This window comes from Polyodon spathula, chromosome 48 (genome assembly GCF_017654505.1).
Source record: "Polyodon spathula isolate WHYD16114869_AA chromosome 48, ASM1765450v1, whole genome shotgun sequence".
Taxonomy (NCBI): domain Eukaryota; kingdom Metazoa; phylum Chordata; class Actinopteri; order Acipenseriformes; family Polyodontidae; genus Polyodon; species Polyodon spathula.
Window position 1 is genome coordinate 1,138,140 of NC_054581.1, and position 14,845 is coordinate 1,152,984.

At 42.4% G+C, this 14,845-nt stretch overlaps 2 protein-coding genes across 4 annotated transcripts; one reads left to right on the plus strand and one right to left on the minus strand.

Annotated features, from left to right (window-relative positions):
• Nucleotides 1-1,566: 1,566 nt before the first annotated feature.
• Nucleotides 1,567-3,983, minus strand: LOC121306597 (cornifelin homolog A-like). The gene is made up of 3 exons (XM_041238412.1): nt 3,773-3,983; nt 2,820-2,956; nt 1,567-2,323 (listed from the first exon to the last, which is right to left on the minus strand). Exons 1-3 carry the CDS (start codon nt 3,885-3,887, stop codon nt 2,198-2,200), a joined length of 378 nt encoding a protein of 125 aa, XP_041094346.1. The 5' UTR covers nt 3,888-3,983; the 3' UTR covers nt 1,567-2,197.
• A 2,650-nt stretch (nt 3,984-6,633) lies between these two features.
• LOC121306551 (zinc finger protein 135-like) lies at nt 6,634-14,028 on the plus strand. Of its 3 annotated transcripts, none has more exons than XM_041238334.1 (2): nt 6,634-6,921; nt 11,893-14,028. In XM_041238334.1, exon 2 carries the CDS (start codon nt 11,910-11,912, stop codon nt 13,305-13,307), a length of 1,398 nt encoding a protein of 465 aa, XP_041094268.1. In that variant the 5' UTR covers nt 6,634-6,921; nt 11,893-11,909; the 3' UTR covers nt 13,308-14,028. The 3 variants fall into 3 exon arrangements, with proteins under 3 accessions (XP_041094268.1, XP_041094269.1, XP_041094267.1); XM_041238335.1 differs by lacking the exon at nt 6,634-6,921 and adding an exon at nt 7,512-7,564; XM_041238333.1 differs by lacking the exon at nt 6,634-6,921 and adding an exon at nt 9,838-10,302.
• The last annotated feature ends 817 nt before the right edge of the window (nt 14,029-14,845 follow it).

Sequence of the window (14,845 nt, forward strand, 5' to 3'; positions counted from 1 at the left end):
AATTGTGCATCCATCTCTCTCTCTCTCTCTCTCTCTCTCTCTATCTCTCTCTCTCAACTTTTAATATCCACAATTTAAATGATTTCATAACCGCCCGGTATGAAACACAACAGTTCTGTTTTTTATAGTTCAAGAGGAATTGAAACTGTGTCAACAAAGTGCATCTAAGCGCAGAGGTGTTGCTGGACACACCCGCACACAATGGGAACCGCCCTGTTACACAGACTCCCCGCGTCTTCTAAGATTATCCAGATAAATTTCAAAACTATAAAATCTTCAGCAGTACAAAAAATGGTTTACCTACGCTTTAAATTTCTAGAATTAAATTGACTTTTTCTAGAACGGATGCAGTTTGGATGGGGTGATTCTAGAACACTCATTTCTGCGTGCTGTATCAGTGGTGTGCGTAAAAGGGGCACTCTTGTATGGAGTCTAATTTGTTCTCCTTGGCCCTGCTCCTGTCCTGTTACACGAGAGGTGTTGATGCCAAAACTGTTTTCTTCAAGAAAATGAAATTCTGTTGCAAAACAGAAACACAAAAAGAAAAACACAACAGCAACAAGGAAAAACACAACAACATTAAGAAAAACAGGACATTAAGAAAAAAACACTTTTTTTCTTAATGTTGTGTTTTCTTAATGTTGTTGTGTTTTTCTTAATGTTGTTGTGTTTTCCTTAATGCTTAAACTCAAGTCTGTGCACTGTCTGTCTCTTAATATTCTCTTCAACTCTTTTATCACTTTGAGTGTGAAGAAGTGTCTCCTGCTGTCTGCTGTATGTCTTCATTTCCATCTGTGTGTCCTCTGGTCCTGGTTTCGGTGTATGCAAACCCAATTCCTTCCACCCCTCTACCATCAACTCTGTTTGAGATCAGTCGATTCAGTGTGATAGTATCAAACAAAAATCAGCCCATATCAATAAGCCAGTAGGAACCTACTAGCCTCCTAACCCCTGAATTTACCCCCTACCCCTAAACCCACTGTCTAAAACTAACCATAATGTCAACCCCTAAACCTAACCGTGTTTCCATTATATTTTACTATTATTTCAACACCGCTTTTTAGCGCCCTCTAGAGTCCATTAAAGGGCTGGCCCATTCGTTTGCTGGACGTGACATTAAATCGATTGTTCTCAATGAGACTGTGTGCCTCTTCATGGTTAGAAGACCTAGGATCAGCTGGTTTGTGCTTCGTTGAATTCTCCAGGCCTGTGTTAAGTTGTTAACGCATATGCAGACACTTGACATAACTCTGAGTGAATCACTCCAAATGATGGCCAGGGATTTTATTTATTTATTTATTTATTTAATTACAAAAGAGTCTTTCAAATTGATACATTTCGCATCTAAATGAATCATTAACATGGTTTAAAACATTCTTTGATTTAAAGCGATGGACATTAATTTTAATCTGCCAAGATTAAGCTATATAAAGATTATAGTAAAAAATCTAGTCTAGGTATAAAAGTGTGTGTGTACACACACACGCACACACAACACATATATAATATATATATAATATATATATATTATATATAGATATATAGATATATATATATATCTATACGCGTTGAACAATGTTATTTCCCCATGTATTAAGTGTTATAAATATGTTTTATATATCTGTTTAATTAACTGAGTTAAGTCATTGTAGTATAATGTATCAAACAATATTTACAACACTCAATACATTGGGAAGTAACATTGCTCCAAATAGAGGGTATGGCAACTTTTGACATCAACTTCGATTTAAATGTATTTCAATCCACACTGTGCCGCGGCAGAAGAAATGATATAGCCACATCCACAGTTCCGATCAGAAGCAAATTTAGAAGCAAAATTAAAATGAACGGGTCAATTAAGACACTCACACGGTTTGTGCGTCAATACGATTTCAGCACCGCGGACAGCGCTGTGAAAGCTCTGACACCAGCCTGTCAAAATCCCTCTGCCTCTAACCCTGCGTACAGATTCAGTGCACCAAACACTATGAGAGACAATGCTCAAGTGAAAAGCAATTCAACAATGCAATCCTATTTTATTTTGTGATAAATTATTTAGAATCACTTAGAAACGCATATATATATATATATATATCTTCTTGCTGCCAGGTCGTGCCGTGAATACAGACACTTCCATATAAAATCGCTAAGGAAGCGATTGTTGCTGCATCTGTTTGTGCTGTAAGCTGGGGGGGTTCTAGTAATGAGCCATCTGGACCTGCAGAACACTGCCAGCCTTGCGCTTCTTGATCTCACGAGCCATCTGACACCAGATCAAAGGGTAGCACCAGCACAGCATGCAACAGTCATCAAGGATGGAGCCCTGGAGAGAGAACACAGACAGCCAGCGTCTTCATCAGTGTGTTTGAAACTAGAAGAAACAGAGTCAAGCAGACCAGTGTTTGGGCTCTAGTGCCTTCATCAGTGTTATTGAAACTAAACCGAGTCAAGCAGACCAGCATTTGGGCTCTAGTGTCTTCATCAGTGTTATTGAAACTAAACTGAGTCAAGCAGACCAGCGTTTGGGCTCTAGTGCCTTCATCAGTGTTATTGAAACTAAACCGAGTCAAGCAGACCAGCGTTTGGGCTCTAGTGTCTTCATCAGTGTTATTGAAACTAAACTGAGTCAAGCAGACCAGCATTTGGGCTCTAGTGCCTTCATCAGTGTTATTGAAACTAAACCGAGTCAAGCAGACCAGCGTTTGGGCTCTAGTGTCTTCATCAGTGTTATTGAAACTAAACTGAGTCAACGCTGTTCTTCAGCTGTACTTGAATAAAAGCATTATTCTCTGATGGTGATCGTGTCACCACTAAGGTACCTGAATCCTGTATCTCTCCCTCACTCCAGTCCTCATAGCCAGGGAGATGGGACCGAGCAGAGGCAGGCAGCAGCACTCCCCAAACTCAGATGCAGTATGACACTCCAGGCAAGGGAGACACCACAGCCCACAGCAGCCTGGGTCAGAACACAACAAACCACACGATGAAATACAGAATACAGCACACCTCACATTGAAATACAAAATACAGCACACCGCACATTGAAATACAGAATACAGCACACCTAACATTGAAATACAGAATGCAGCACACCTAACATTGAAATACAGGCACAGATAATGCAGTCAAACTAGCAGTGTAACCAATCATAAAAAGACCCTGAATAGGGTTTATAAATTACTAGACCAAGACTTTTTAAATAGAGGAATGCATCTATTTTTATTCTTGAACTTTTTTTTTTTTTTTTTTTTTTATGATAGGCTATCTTCATAACGAACCAATTGCAAACGTAAAGCAGTGCTCACTAATATAACTGAGCACTTTGCTAAATAACTATAGCAAAGTTCCTCATTTTGACTATAGGAACTGTTTTGCATTGGTGTTTCTATTTTACTTCATTTACTTCTTTTCCTGTACCCTATTTCATACAGGACCTGTTATATCTGCTTTATGCAAAGCACGTACCGAAGCAATTTCCTGTATTTAGATACTAATTTGTCAAAATACACAAACACACCCTAATCAGACATCACAGGATTACTGGACCTTTTATAGCGGCATTAGTTTCAGCGTGGTCAGAAACATATAGATAGACACTAAGAGCACTCAAATTGGACAATTCTGTCAAATGTGATTTCTTTTAAGGTAGGCTGTGGCGATTCATTTGCTATTTTCTTGACCCATTGTCAGTTTACTTATTGTCAGCACACCCCCAACTGAAAAAAAAAAAAGTCTTTGAAATGACTCAGTGGATGGAGAGGTTTTGACTTACAGATTGACATGTCTTCAAAACAGTCACACATTTTTGAGCTCCAGTCAGTTGACATCTGCACGTGATTGACGGTCACTAGCTGGGGCTGTGTCATTATCATATGAGGAGCTGCCATGCTGACCCTAAACAAGCAAAAAAGAGAGACACCTTCCTAGTGACGTAAGAGATAACTTTAGGACATTGTACGAGGAAAACAGAAGCAAAGGATTTCAATGCTTTACCATACTTCCCTGTGCTTTACCACGCCTCTCTGTGCTTTACAATGCTTCCCTATGCTTTACCAGGCCTCTCTATGCTTTGCAATGCTTCCCTATGCTTTACCAGACCTCTATGTGCTTTACAATGCTTCCCTATGCTTTATCACGCCTCTCTGTGCTCTACAATGCTTGCCTGTGCTTTACCAGACCTCTCTGTGCTATGCAATGCTTCCCTAAGCTTTACCACACCACTCTGGGCTTTACAATGCTTCCCTGTGCTTTACCAGACCTCTCTGTGCTTTGCAATGCTTCCCTATACTTTACCAGACCTGTGTGCTTTACCATGCTTTCACTGTGCTTTATTACACTTTGCTGAGCGTTTATAAGAGTTGTGCTTTGTTTGTATCAGGAGGCTTAAATCAGGTGAAAATTATGTCATGTTATGAAAAACCATACTGCTAAATTAACTATATAGTTTTGTTTTGTTTTGTTTTTTGTGCCTTTTTTAATATATAAACACATTTCCCACTCATTTAAAAGCACAGAATCTCCTATTTTTTTAAATGTTCGGAGTCTTTTAGATTCTTCGCCTGCTAGGCTAGGCCAGGCATTTATAACTCTTTGTGTAACAAAAGGCTTCCAACTTCTACTCGGCTTCCATTTATGCCCTTTCGTTTTCACTGTGCTAAAAGTCGTGTCTTGGGTTAACTTTATCTATTCCGTATCTAATTTTTTAAAGACTTCAGTCAAGTCCCCTTTAAGTGTAACGCAGAACCCAGGACAGAGGACACACTCCCAGTGAAGGGTATTCATTTTAGGGTTACTTTCTCCATTATGAAAACTAGTATGAATCCTGTGCATATTTACCGTGAAGCACTGATTATAAGGACAAACCAGACTGGACAAACAAGTTTCATACTAATATTAAAGTAAAAAAGTAAGAAACCCTGTGAAGATTGTTGACAGTAGCTTAACATGAGCGATGAAGAAAGAGAAGGATTTCAGTTTGACGGCTGCAGATAAACTACAATGAGTTTTTATATAAACCCGTGCAGCTACTGACAGCACGGAAAAGCTTAGTGACAGTATAACAAAAATATAAAAAAATATTACTATTAATAATACCATTCCCGCCCCCGATTCTAATCATCATATGATAAAATTGTTACTTTTTAAATCAATATTAGCCTATTTTCAGACCTGTCAGCTCTCCCGTTTTCACCGGGAGTCTCCTGCATTTCGAACCCTTCTCCCGGGCATCTCCCGGGACAAATTTTCACCAGATTCACCAGATTCGCCCCCCCATAAAAAGTATATAACTGTCTATTAATCTTAATTATAATAATCATTTTATCTGTGATGAAGAAATACAAAAATAAATAAATAAATAAATAAATAAAATAAAACAGGAGTTTACCTTTAAAACGTTTCCCCTGAGTGAGGCGACTCAAACACTTTCGTAAAGTTTGTTAACGCGTCTCTATGACAATACTGATATAAACATTTGTTTAAAAGTATTCATATTCCCCCCTCCCTCATACCTCGCAATAATAACATCCAATATGCCTCATTTTATAGTCTGTTTATTTTTCTAAAGGCTGATATAAATACACATAAAAAAAACACACACAAAACCACACATAATTATGCATCCAATATATGAAAAAAAAAAAAAAAAAAAAAAAACTAGCTGTACACTACTTTTAAAAACTACGTCCTGCCCTGATGAAATTTTACTTTTTGCTTCTTTGTTTTGTCTTTTCCTCTGCGCTGGCAGAAAAATGATTAAACACAAACAGAAAAGGAACGCGACCGTCTTTTAATTTAACAAATGAAAATCTTGTTCTGCTCGACAATTCCTCCCTGCGGCCACTAAAATTTTATAACCTTTTGTTCATGTCTATCACCCCACCCCCCCACCCGCCACCCCCCCCCCCCCCCCCCCCCCCCCCCGTCTCTTAGCGCCGCATGTACAAACAGGAGTCCTCCGCAATAAGTACATTTCCTTTCAAGAGGCTTATTAAATTAAATTAACCCTTTCGCTGCCCCCTGCTCGTGTAAAAATCCACAGACTTGACAACAGAACTGGCAGAAGGCAAAGGTGTCGCTGTCCATCAAAATCAAAAGTACGAAAATCGCTCTTGAAATCAGGACTTAAAGGATGTGTTGCAGTAAGAATTCCTCTGTTAAGGAAAGGGGAACAAGGCTGAAATGCTAAAATATGCACAAGGACACAGAAACTGGACTCTGGAACGACGGTCGAAAGGTGCTTTGGACTGTTGATGGATGGACAACGACTCCTGTGCCTTCTGCCAGCTCTGTTGTCAGTTCAACGCTTGTCTTCTTTCTATCCCTGAAGGATATTATCTTCAGGTCTCTCCTCCTTGTTAGACAGTGTTTTGGCTCTTCCAGTCCTGGGTTTGCCAGTTACAGGTTTCTCTGTACTTGTTGATTATTTTTCGGATGCCACACCTTGAAAACCGAGCTATGCGAGCGATTTCACGCAGGGTGTTTCCTTTCTTATGCGAGTCAAGGCTGTTACAATAGTAGAAAACACTAGTGGAGGCTTCATAATGCACCAGAGTAAAAAAAAAAGAGTGTGTGTGTGTGTGTGTGTGTGTGTGTGTGTGTGTGTGTGTGTGTGTGTGTGTGTGTGCATGTGTGTGTGTGTGTGTGTGTGTGTGTTATTTTGGTCTTATTTTCTTATTCAGAAAAATAAACCTGGATCAACCCACAGGTGTCCTGCAGAACTAAAGACAGATTCAGCCTCCGTGCGCCCAGTGCAGCGTGTAAAGCCATGCTGTTGATACGGGTCTACAAGGCTCGGCTTGACAAGTTTTGAGAGGAATCAGCGTCGAGGAACCCGATCAGCTCGTACATTTCCCTAAGATCTTATATAGGTGTTGCATAGCAGATTTGTCGAGTCAAAGCGAGGTGTTGGGTAATGTACAGGTAACGTGTTACATTAAGGATGCTGTTGCTGTTGAAATGGAATTCTATCACAATCCTAGATAATAATAATAATAATAATAATAATAATAATAATAATAATAATAATAATAATAATAATATATACTAAAATAAAAGTTAGACCAAACTAACACTATTTTATTTCCTGGTTTGATTGTGAATTTCTAGGTTTTTTTGACTCGAATAGTCAAAACCTGAGCTTATCAGTATGACACAAATGTAAAGTAGGTACAGCACAAAAAAAAAAGGGGGTGGTGGGTGGTGCCTCAGAAGGTCTTTTACAACACGGAGTCTTCCAGAAAATGTTGTTGAAAAGGATGTTACCATAATTTATACCTGAAAATCCACAGCGTGCTCGCAGTAATGCGCCCTATGAGTACAGCTTAGTTGCACTTACACTGTAACATTAATCTGGAGATTTATGATTAAACATGTCATCGCTAATTTTTGTGCTGTACCTACTTTACATTTGCGTCATACTGATAAGCTCAGGTTTTGCTCTTCCAGAGAAGTTTCTGACAAACCTGTTTCAGAAATAGTGTGCGCTTGCCAAATTCCTTAAAACTAGTCCCATTGCCCACATTGTAACTGGCTCCCAGATTGCACCAGATCACTCCGCTTTCAGGTACATTTTACAAAACCTTCTTCAATAGCCCTCCCTGGCAATTTGTCACTCAATTATTATTATTATTATTATTTATTATTATTATTATTATTATTATTTATTATTATTATTATTATTTTATTCAACAAGAACATTCAGCGCACGTTTTGAAATGCTTGATTTATTTTATTTTATTTTCAATGCTAATGCATTTATTGACAATGGCGCTGGAATTAGGGGTGCTGGGGGTGCGTCGGCAACCCCTTGGCTTTGCATGGCTTCTATCATATACCGGGTTTACAGTTTTGTTTAATGGCTTTCAGCACCCCCATTTTTAAAAATGGTTCCAGTGCCACTGTTTATTGATTCTATAGCCCCATATAATTCCGCTCATAATCTTAACAATACATTGGTTAACATTTAATTTTTTTTCACGTTTTATTTTGTATGTCTATCCATGTTTTATAGTCTTCTCAAAGACCGGTAATCACTAAAATACGTTTTTACACCATTTTAATATAATATCAGAAACATATTTTGACCTGCATATATTTCAGAATAAAGGAACGTATGTAAACATATTTTCCCAATATATGACAACGTATTGTATTTCCATAAAATCAGTTCTAACAGTACGATGTGACCATGACGTGACAGAACTGAATAGTGTAGAATATGAAATAATTTATCGTGATATACGCCTTACAAACGGTACAAACAGAAAAGACCCTCCCCTGACGCATCTTCGGAATCTGATGCTCTCAATAACCAAAGCTCAAGAAAGTCTGCTACAAAACTACAACTCCCAGTATGCATTGCTACAGAAAAGGCTGCACTTGGAAAGTAGACTTTGCTTATCAGCATTCTGGGAAAAGTAGTCCTTTAGACCGTCTCCAACAACTCTGAGTGTGCATGGCCAAACGAAAGGTGCTTTGTAATAAATACACACCAGTTCTGACTGATGGCAAGCCACTTCTCACTTAAACTGGTGCGCAGAAATGTTAGCAAAGTCAAGCACACTCGAGCAAGCTAGCGAACACAAAAACTGGCAAGGGCGTAATTTTAACACGCATCCTAGGCTTGCCAAACCACCCCGTAAATCCGGGACTCGTTTAAGACAGGGTCAGGGTTTTATTTTAACTCGCTTCTAAACCACAAATGAATCTATTACAGTAAGTGTGAAATGCATGAGCGGCTTCAATCAACGTGTTTAATCGCGGTCTATCGGGAGACAGCATCGTAACGTGTATTAAAATCGTGTTGCTTGAAGTTTTATACTGTAAAGACTTCTGCGCTCACACACGCACTCTCTCTGTTTTATTAATATACTTTCCTGCTTCAAACAGTCCCGCACCCCAGACAGCTGCGTGCTTTCTTTTTTATTCACAGTTAGCAATTTTTTAAAAAAAAATGACATTCCGTTAGCGACAGCTGCGACAATTCACTTTGCATGTTCAATAAAATCAATACATTTGCAGTTAGAGAGGCGAGTTGATCTGTTTTAGTCTCCCGGAGTTGGCAAGCCCTCTTCACCAGAGATGGGTGTTGCCGGGTCCGCGGTTTTACCCGCGGTATTTGGGCTACTTCAAAAACCGCCAGCCGCGGGAAGTATTAAAGGAGCCGCGGGTTGATAATGCAATTAGATTAGTGGTATAACTTTAAAACTGTTTTCGTGTTTGCAATACTGTTTGGGTTACAGAAGCCAGCGTTAGTGTCTCAGTAAAGGGATCGCGCTGTAATTCGGTTGCTGGTCTGGCATGAATATTGATTTGTCCCTTCAGAGCTTCCGTAGGCATTTGTTGCTAGTGACGTGTGGATGAGCTGTACTGGGACTTGTAGTTTTTATTTAAATCAAATTTATACCAGGTACGTTTTCTTATGAAAGCCTTTTTTTTATTATGCATAGACCTATTAATAATAGGTTTGCTTTCAGTTAAATAATTGGGCTATTTTTGAAGTGACTTTGGGCTGTAAACTCTGCAGACATCTGGCAAACCTGGCATAGATTATAAAAGCAAATAGTGCATGGGACAGTGCGTGGGACCGTGCGTGGGACCCTGCGTGGGACCCTCGGGGTGGGGTGCGTGGATAAACCACTCTGGCTTCACCCTTCGGGTGTGGATTCAATTCTCATATTATCTATCTCTTCCACACACGCACACGCACACGCACACGCACACGCAGTGTAAGACTAGTTGCCATATTTAGTATGTCTTTCCATTCACTTTATATAACAATTCCAAAAAAAAAAAAAAAAAAAAAAAAAAAAAAAATATTGATTGCGTTTGCATTACGTTATCTAACATGTAGGTCAAATCTAATAATATAATTGCATTTAAAAACAGCATGGCAGCTACTACTGAGAAAGGACTCCGGATTCGCAGAGAACTGGGGCGATCGCCTGCTGCCTCGGAATCGCGTTCAGAGGCGGGCGGAGCGGTGCTGAAGGGCGGTGACAGCCCGGTGCAAACTCCGGCATTGGCGGAGGACGCTATCCGTTAACCGCTTCGCAGCCCCTGGGAGCCGTCCAACAAGGGAGAGCCGGGCAGGCAGGAGCTGCACAGTGCACGGTGACAGAAGCAGGGCAATCGTGCAAGCGGGAGTTAACTGCTAGAAGTAGGTCAGCATCGCTCATAAATAAAGAAGACTCTAAACCGAGGCTGGTTCAACTGATAATAATAAAAACCACGCCTGCTATTATTAATATCTCATATGAAATCGGTGACTACCTGCCGTTCAAGTTTAAGAATCGACCTCCGGTGAGATATATAAATATATTTAAATTATTCATGATATAACAGCGAGTGATGTATTTATAGTGGTGGTGTTATTTAACTGTGTGCTGTTTGTCCGGTGTTGCATTTATGTAAACATTGTTTCTTTATTTCTTAAACTGTCCACAATTACCTGTGAAGACTTTTGTAGTCGCGTTGTGTATTTATTAGGCAATGTGCTTTCACAGCTGTTGAATAACGTGGCTGATTTTAAAGATAGTTAATAATTAAAAATATCAGAAACAGTTATTTGCCTGTACTGCGTGAGGAAACACACACACACACACACACACACATATTATATATTATATATTAGCTCAAAGAGCCAGCTGTGTTTTAAAGGAGATAGTTACACTAAAATAAAATTAGCCAGTAATATGCAGGTCTGCCCTGTCCCACCTAATGCTATCCTATTGGTGCTATGACAAAAATAGGTCAGTTGCCAGGGAACCTTCACTGAAATCTGACCAGCGCTTTCCAAACTGAGGATGACAGCACCAACACACAGGTGTAGTACTGCGCCTGAAAAAAGGTGAAACTTTCCTTGGGAATGGCTCAACCTGGTCACAACGTTCTTTAGCCCTTTGTATTTTTCGAAGGGTAACGCAATGTTGACCTGCTCCCGAGTTCTGTTCGCCGAGAGGCTGATGGAGTCAGTATTTCCAAAACCACTTGTCTAAATTTGACGAGCCTTGCCGCAAAAGTTTTGTTTTCCCCCAGAAAGTTCTTACCCCCCTGCTATTGCCAACGTACTCCTTGTCCTGTTTGTGAAGGATCTTGGGTTGAGACATTTATTAAAGAACATCACAATATCTGATGGGTCCAGCTATAAAATGTCCTGGACAATAGCAATTGATCACAATGTTATTGCTGATCTGTTTAGTTTTCATTGTTAATTGTACTGTTTTGTTTATTTCTCATTCTCAGTGTCTGCTGGTTTTCCAACCTGACCTCTCTCAGTTACTTAACTAGACTAACTGAACTAATAGTTAGCTTAATTAGACCTTTTTATTTGCTTAAACAGCTGTGGATTTCAAGTTCAACTGGAAACCTGCAGCTTTTTTGGAGCTGAAGACAATAAAAAAAAAAAAAAAAAAAAAGGTCTACTTAAGCAAATTTAGCAGTTCAATTAAGGGTCCGAGAGCCCCTTGGAACGAAAACCAGAAGACACATTAAGTGACGCTGGTGGGAGATGTCAGAAAATTCAGTCAGCCCCCATCTGTTGTGGGAGAAAAACAGCGGCGTGGAACTAGCAAGCGGGGAGAAAGTCACAATTAACGATTTCAAATAATCGCGGTCATCGTCAACTTTGCGTGAGTTTTCAGAGACGTGCGCAGCGCAGGTGGGCTTGCAGGTGGGCTTGCGCGATTGCTGCAATTTTATTTTGACTGGATACAGCTCTCTAGGTTACCACTCTGATTGGCTGAATGGAATTTCGGATTTTGGGTGTGGAGGTTTTGCAGATAAACCGCAAGGGCAAAGAAATTCACTTATCAATGAATATCATTTGGGACACCATGAAAAGGGGCTTGTGCTAACTAACCCTAAACTTTCCACTTTTCTGCACTGACACAGGGGCGTCACCTGCAACGATGGACAACTGGAAAATGGGATATGTTCACATTCAAGATGAGGTCCACCACCTACAATCTGTGAACATAAAACCAGAGCTCCCAGAACTGCAGACAAGGGAGAAGACCCCCAGATTCCAATACATCGATTATCCTTCCTTGCACAAGTGCATACAGCAGCTTACTGTACCCCCTATAGACAGCTGGAAGAGGAGGTCCCTTCAAGAGGGGGTTCCGGAATTGGTAACTGTCCACATTAAACAAGAACTTGTCCAAGAAGAAATCCCAGATCTTCATGTAGTCCAAATTAAAGAGGAGACCCCTGAACTAGAATCTGTCCGTGTAAAAGAGGAGAAGGACTCTGTCCACGGGGTGCCTGGTTTTAAATATGTGGACTATCCTTCTTTGCTGCATTGCCTTCAACAGCCATCTGCACCACCAGGAGTAGACTGGAAGAAGCACCCAGAAACTCCCCTTGAACGAAGGGTGCAAGGGGAAATCCCTGGAACACACTCGGCAAATCCCAACGAGACTGGATTTCAGTATGCAAACTATCCTTCTTTGCTGCAGTGTCTGCAACAGCCTCTGTTAGGCAGCTTGAAGGTCAAGCCAATGCAAGAAGATGGTCCTCAACGGCACTATAACGAGAAACCGGAGCCCTCTGTGGAGGCCGAGTTGGACTGTGGGGCTCCTGGTAGACAGCGTATGCCACCCGCCACTGACTGCGAAGAGAAATCCGTCAGCTTCTTCGACTGCGAAGAAAGTTTCGGCAAAAATCAGCAGAACAACCCTGCGCCCCTCTTCATCTGCTCGGACTGCGGGAAGAGCTTCCCGGATTTGAGGAAGCTCCAGATCCACGGTCGGACGCACAAGGGCAGGACCCCGCACAAGTGCCGGCAATGCGGGGAGACTTTCCATCACCTGTCCACTTTCCGGAAGCACCAGAAAACTCACAGCGGAGCGGCGGTGCATACCTGCCCTGACTGCGGCAAGAGCTTCTCCAGATCGGACAGCCTCAAGATCCATCGGAGAACGCACACGGGAGAAACACCATACAGGTGCAACGACTGCGGGAAGAATTTCAGCCATCTGGGCAACCTGCGAACGCACCAGCGGATTCACACAGGAGAGACGCCGTACCGCTGTGCCGAGTGCGGGAAGGGGTTTAAGAGACTGGATAACTATAAGGAACACCAAGAGGTGCACAGAGGAGAGACCCCTTTCCTGTGCGCGGAGTGTGGGAGGCGCTTCAGTCAACTGGGGAGCCTGAACAGGCACTGCAAAACTCACGCAGGCGTGGCCACGCATCTCTGCACACAGTGCGGGAAAAGTTACTGCCAGGCAGCTGCTCTGAAAACGCACCAGAGAACTCACACAGCACAGCATGACCCTGCACAGGACTCTCACAGCACAGCCTGACCCTGCACAGGACTCATAAAGCACAGCATGACCCTGCACAGGATAGACTGACCCTGCACAGGACTCACACAGCACAGCCTGACCCTGCACAGGACTCACACAGCACAGCCTGACCCTGCACAGGACTCACACAGCACAGCCTGACCCTGCACAGGATAGACTGACCCTGCACAGGACTCACACAGCACAGCCTGACCCTGCACAGGACTCACACAGCACAGCCTGACCCTGCACAGGACTCACACAGCACAGCCTGACCCTGCACAGGATAGACTGACCCTGCACAGGACTCACACAGCACAGCCTGACCCTGCACAGGACTCACACAGCACAGCCTGACCCTGCACAGGACTCACACAGCACAGCCTGACCCTGCACAGGATAGACTGACCCTGCACAGGACTCACACAGCACAGCCTGACCCTGCACAGGACTCACACAGCACAGCCTGACCCTGCACAGGACTCACACAGCACAGCCTGACCCTGCACAGGATAGACTGACCCTGCACAGGACTCACACAGCACAGCCTGACCCTGCACAGGACTCACACAGCACAGGCTGACCCTGCACAGGACAGACTGACCCTGCACAGGACTCACACAGCACAGCCTGACCCTGCACAGGACTCATACAGCACAGCCTGACCCTGCACAGGACAGACTGACCCTGCACAGCACAGCCTGACCCTGCACAGCACACACACACAGCACAGACTGACCCTGCACAGGACTCACACAGCACAGACTGACCCTGCACAGCACACACACAGCACAGCCTGACCCTGCACAAGACACACCTCATCTTCCTGTCAGCTAGCTCCACGGAGTCCAGTGTAACAGCATGACGGGGGGATGGGAGCCACAACCGTCCTGCCTTTCAAACTGCTCTGTGGTATGAAAGCCTGCCTTATAACAAGTATAATAATTCCATAAATCTTAGCTGCCCAATAAAGAAACAACACGCATTTGTTATGCTGGGATCACAGGATCTCGATGTAATTACAATTTTTTTTGTGTCTGTATGTCCTGTAAGTTTCCGATGTAGTAAAAGCATAGCAGCAAGCATTATAAACCATGCGAAAGCATGTAAAGCAGAGAGAGGTCTGGTAAAGCACAGGGAAGCATTGTAAAGCACAGAGAGGTCTGGTAAAACATAGGGAAGCATTGTAAAGCACAGAGAGGTCTGGTAAAGCATAGTGAAGCATTGTAAAGCACAGAGAGGTCTGGTAAAGCATAGGGAAGCATTGTAAAGCACAGAGACGTCTGGTAAAGCATAGGGACGCATTGTAAAGCACAGAGAGGTCTGGTAAAGCATAGTGAAGCATTGTAAAGCACAGAGAGGTCTGGTAAAGGATAGGGAAGCATTGTAAAGCACAGAGAGGTCTGGTAAAGCACAGGGAAGCATTGTAAAGCACAGAGAGGTCTGGTAAAGCATAGGGAAGCACTGTAAAGCATAGGGAAGCATTGTAAAGCACAGAAGACACTGCTGAGGTGAAGTGACAAATTGAGAGCCGTTTTGAACCTAGCGTGGCATCA

What these genes read in the sequence shown, in the direction of transcription:
- LOC121306551 (XM_041238334.1), top strand. Translation starts at nt 11,910, where the DNA reads ATGGACAACTGGAAAATGGGATATGTTCACATTCAAGATGAGGTCCAC.
- LOC121306597 (XM_041238412.1), bottom strand. Translation starts at nt 3,887, where the DNA reads ATGGCAGCTCCTCATATGATAATGACACAGCCCCAGCTAGTGACCGTC. An exon ending in TTTTGAAGACATGTCAATCT is followed by an intron (nt 2,957 to 3,772) that starts GTAAGTCAAAAC and finishes GTTCTGACCCAG; the next exon opens with GCTGCTGTGGGCTGTGGTGT. An exon ending in GGGAGAGATACAGGATTCAG is followed by an intron (nt 2,324 to 2,819) that starts GTACCTTAGTGG and finishes TTCTCTCTCCAG; the next exon opens with GGCTCCATCCTTGATGACTG.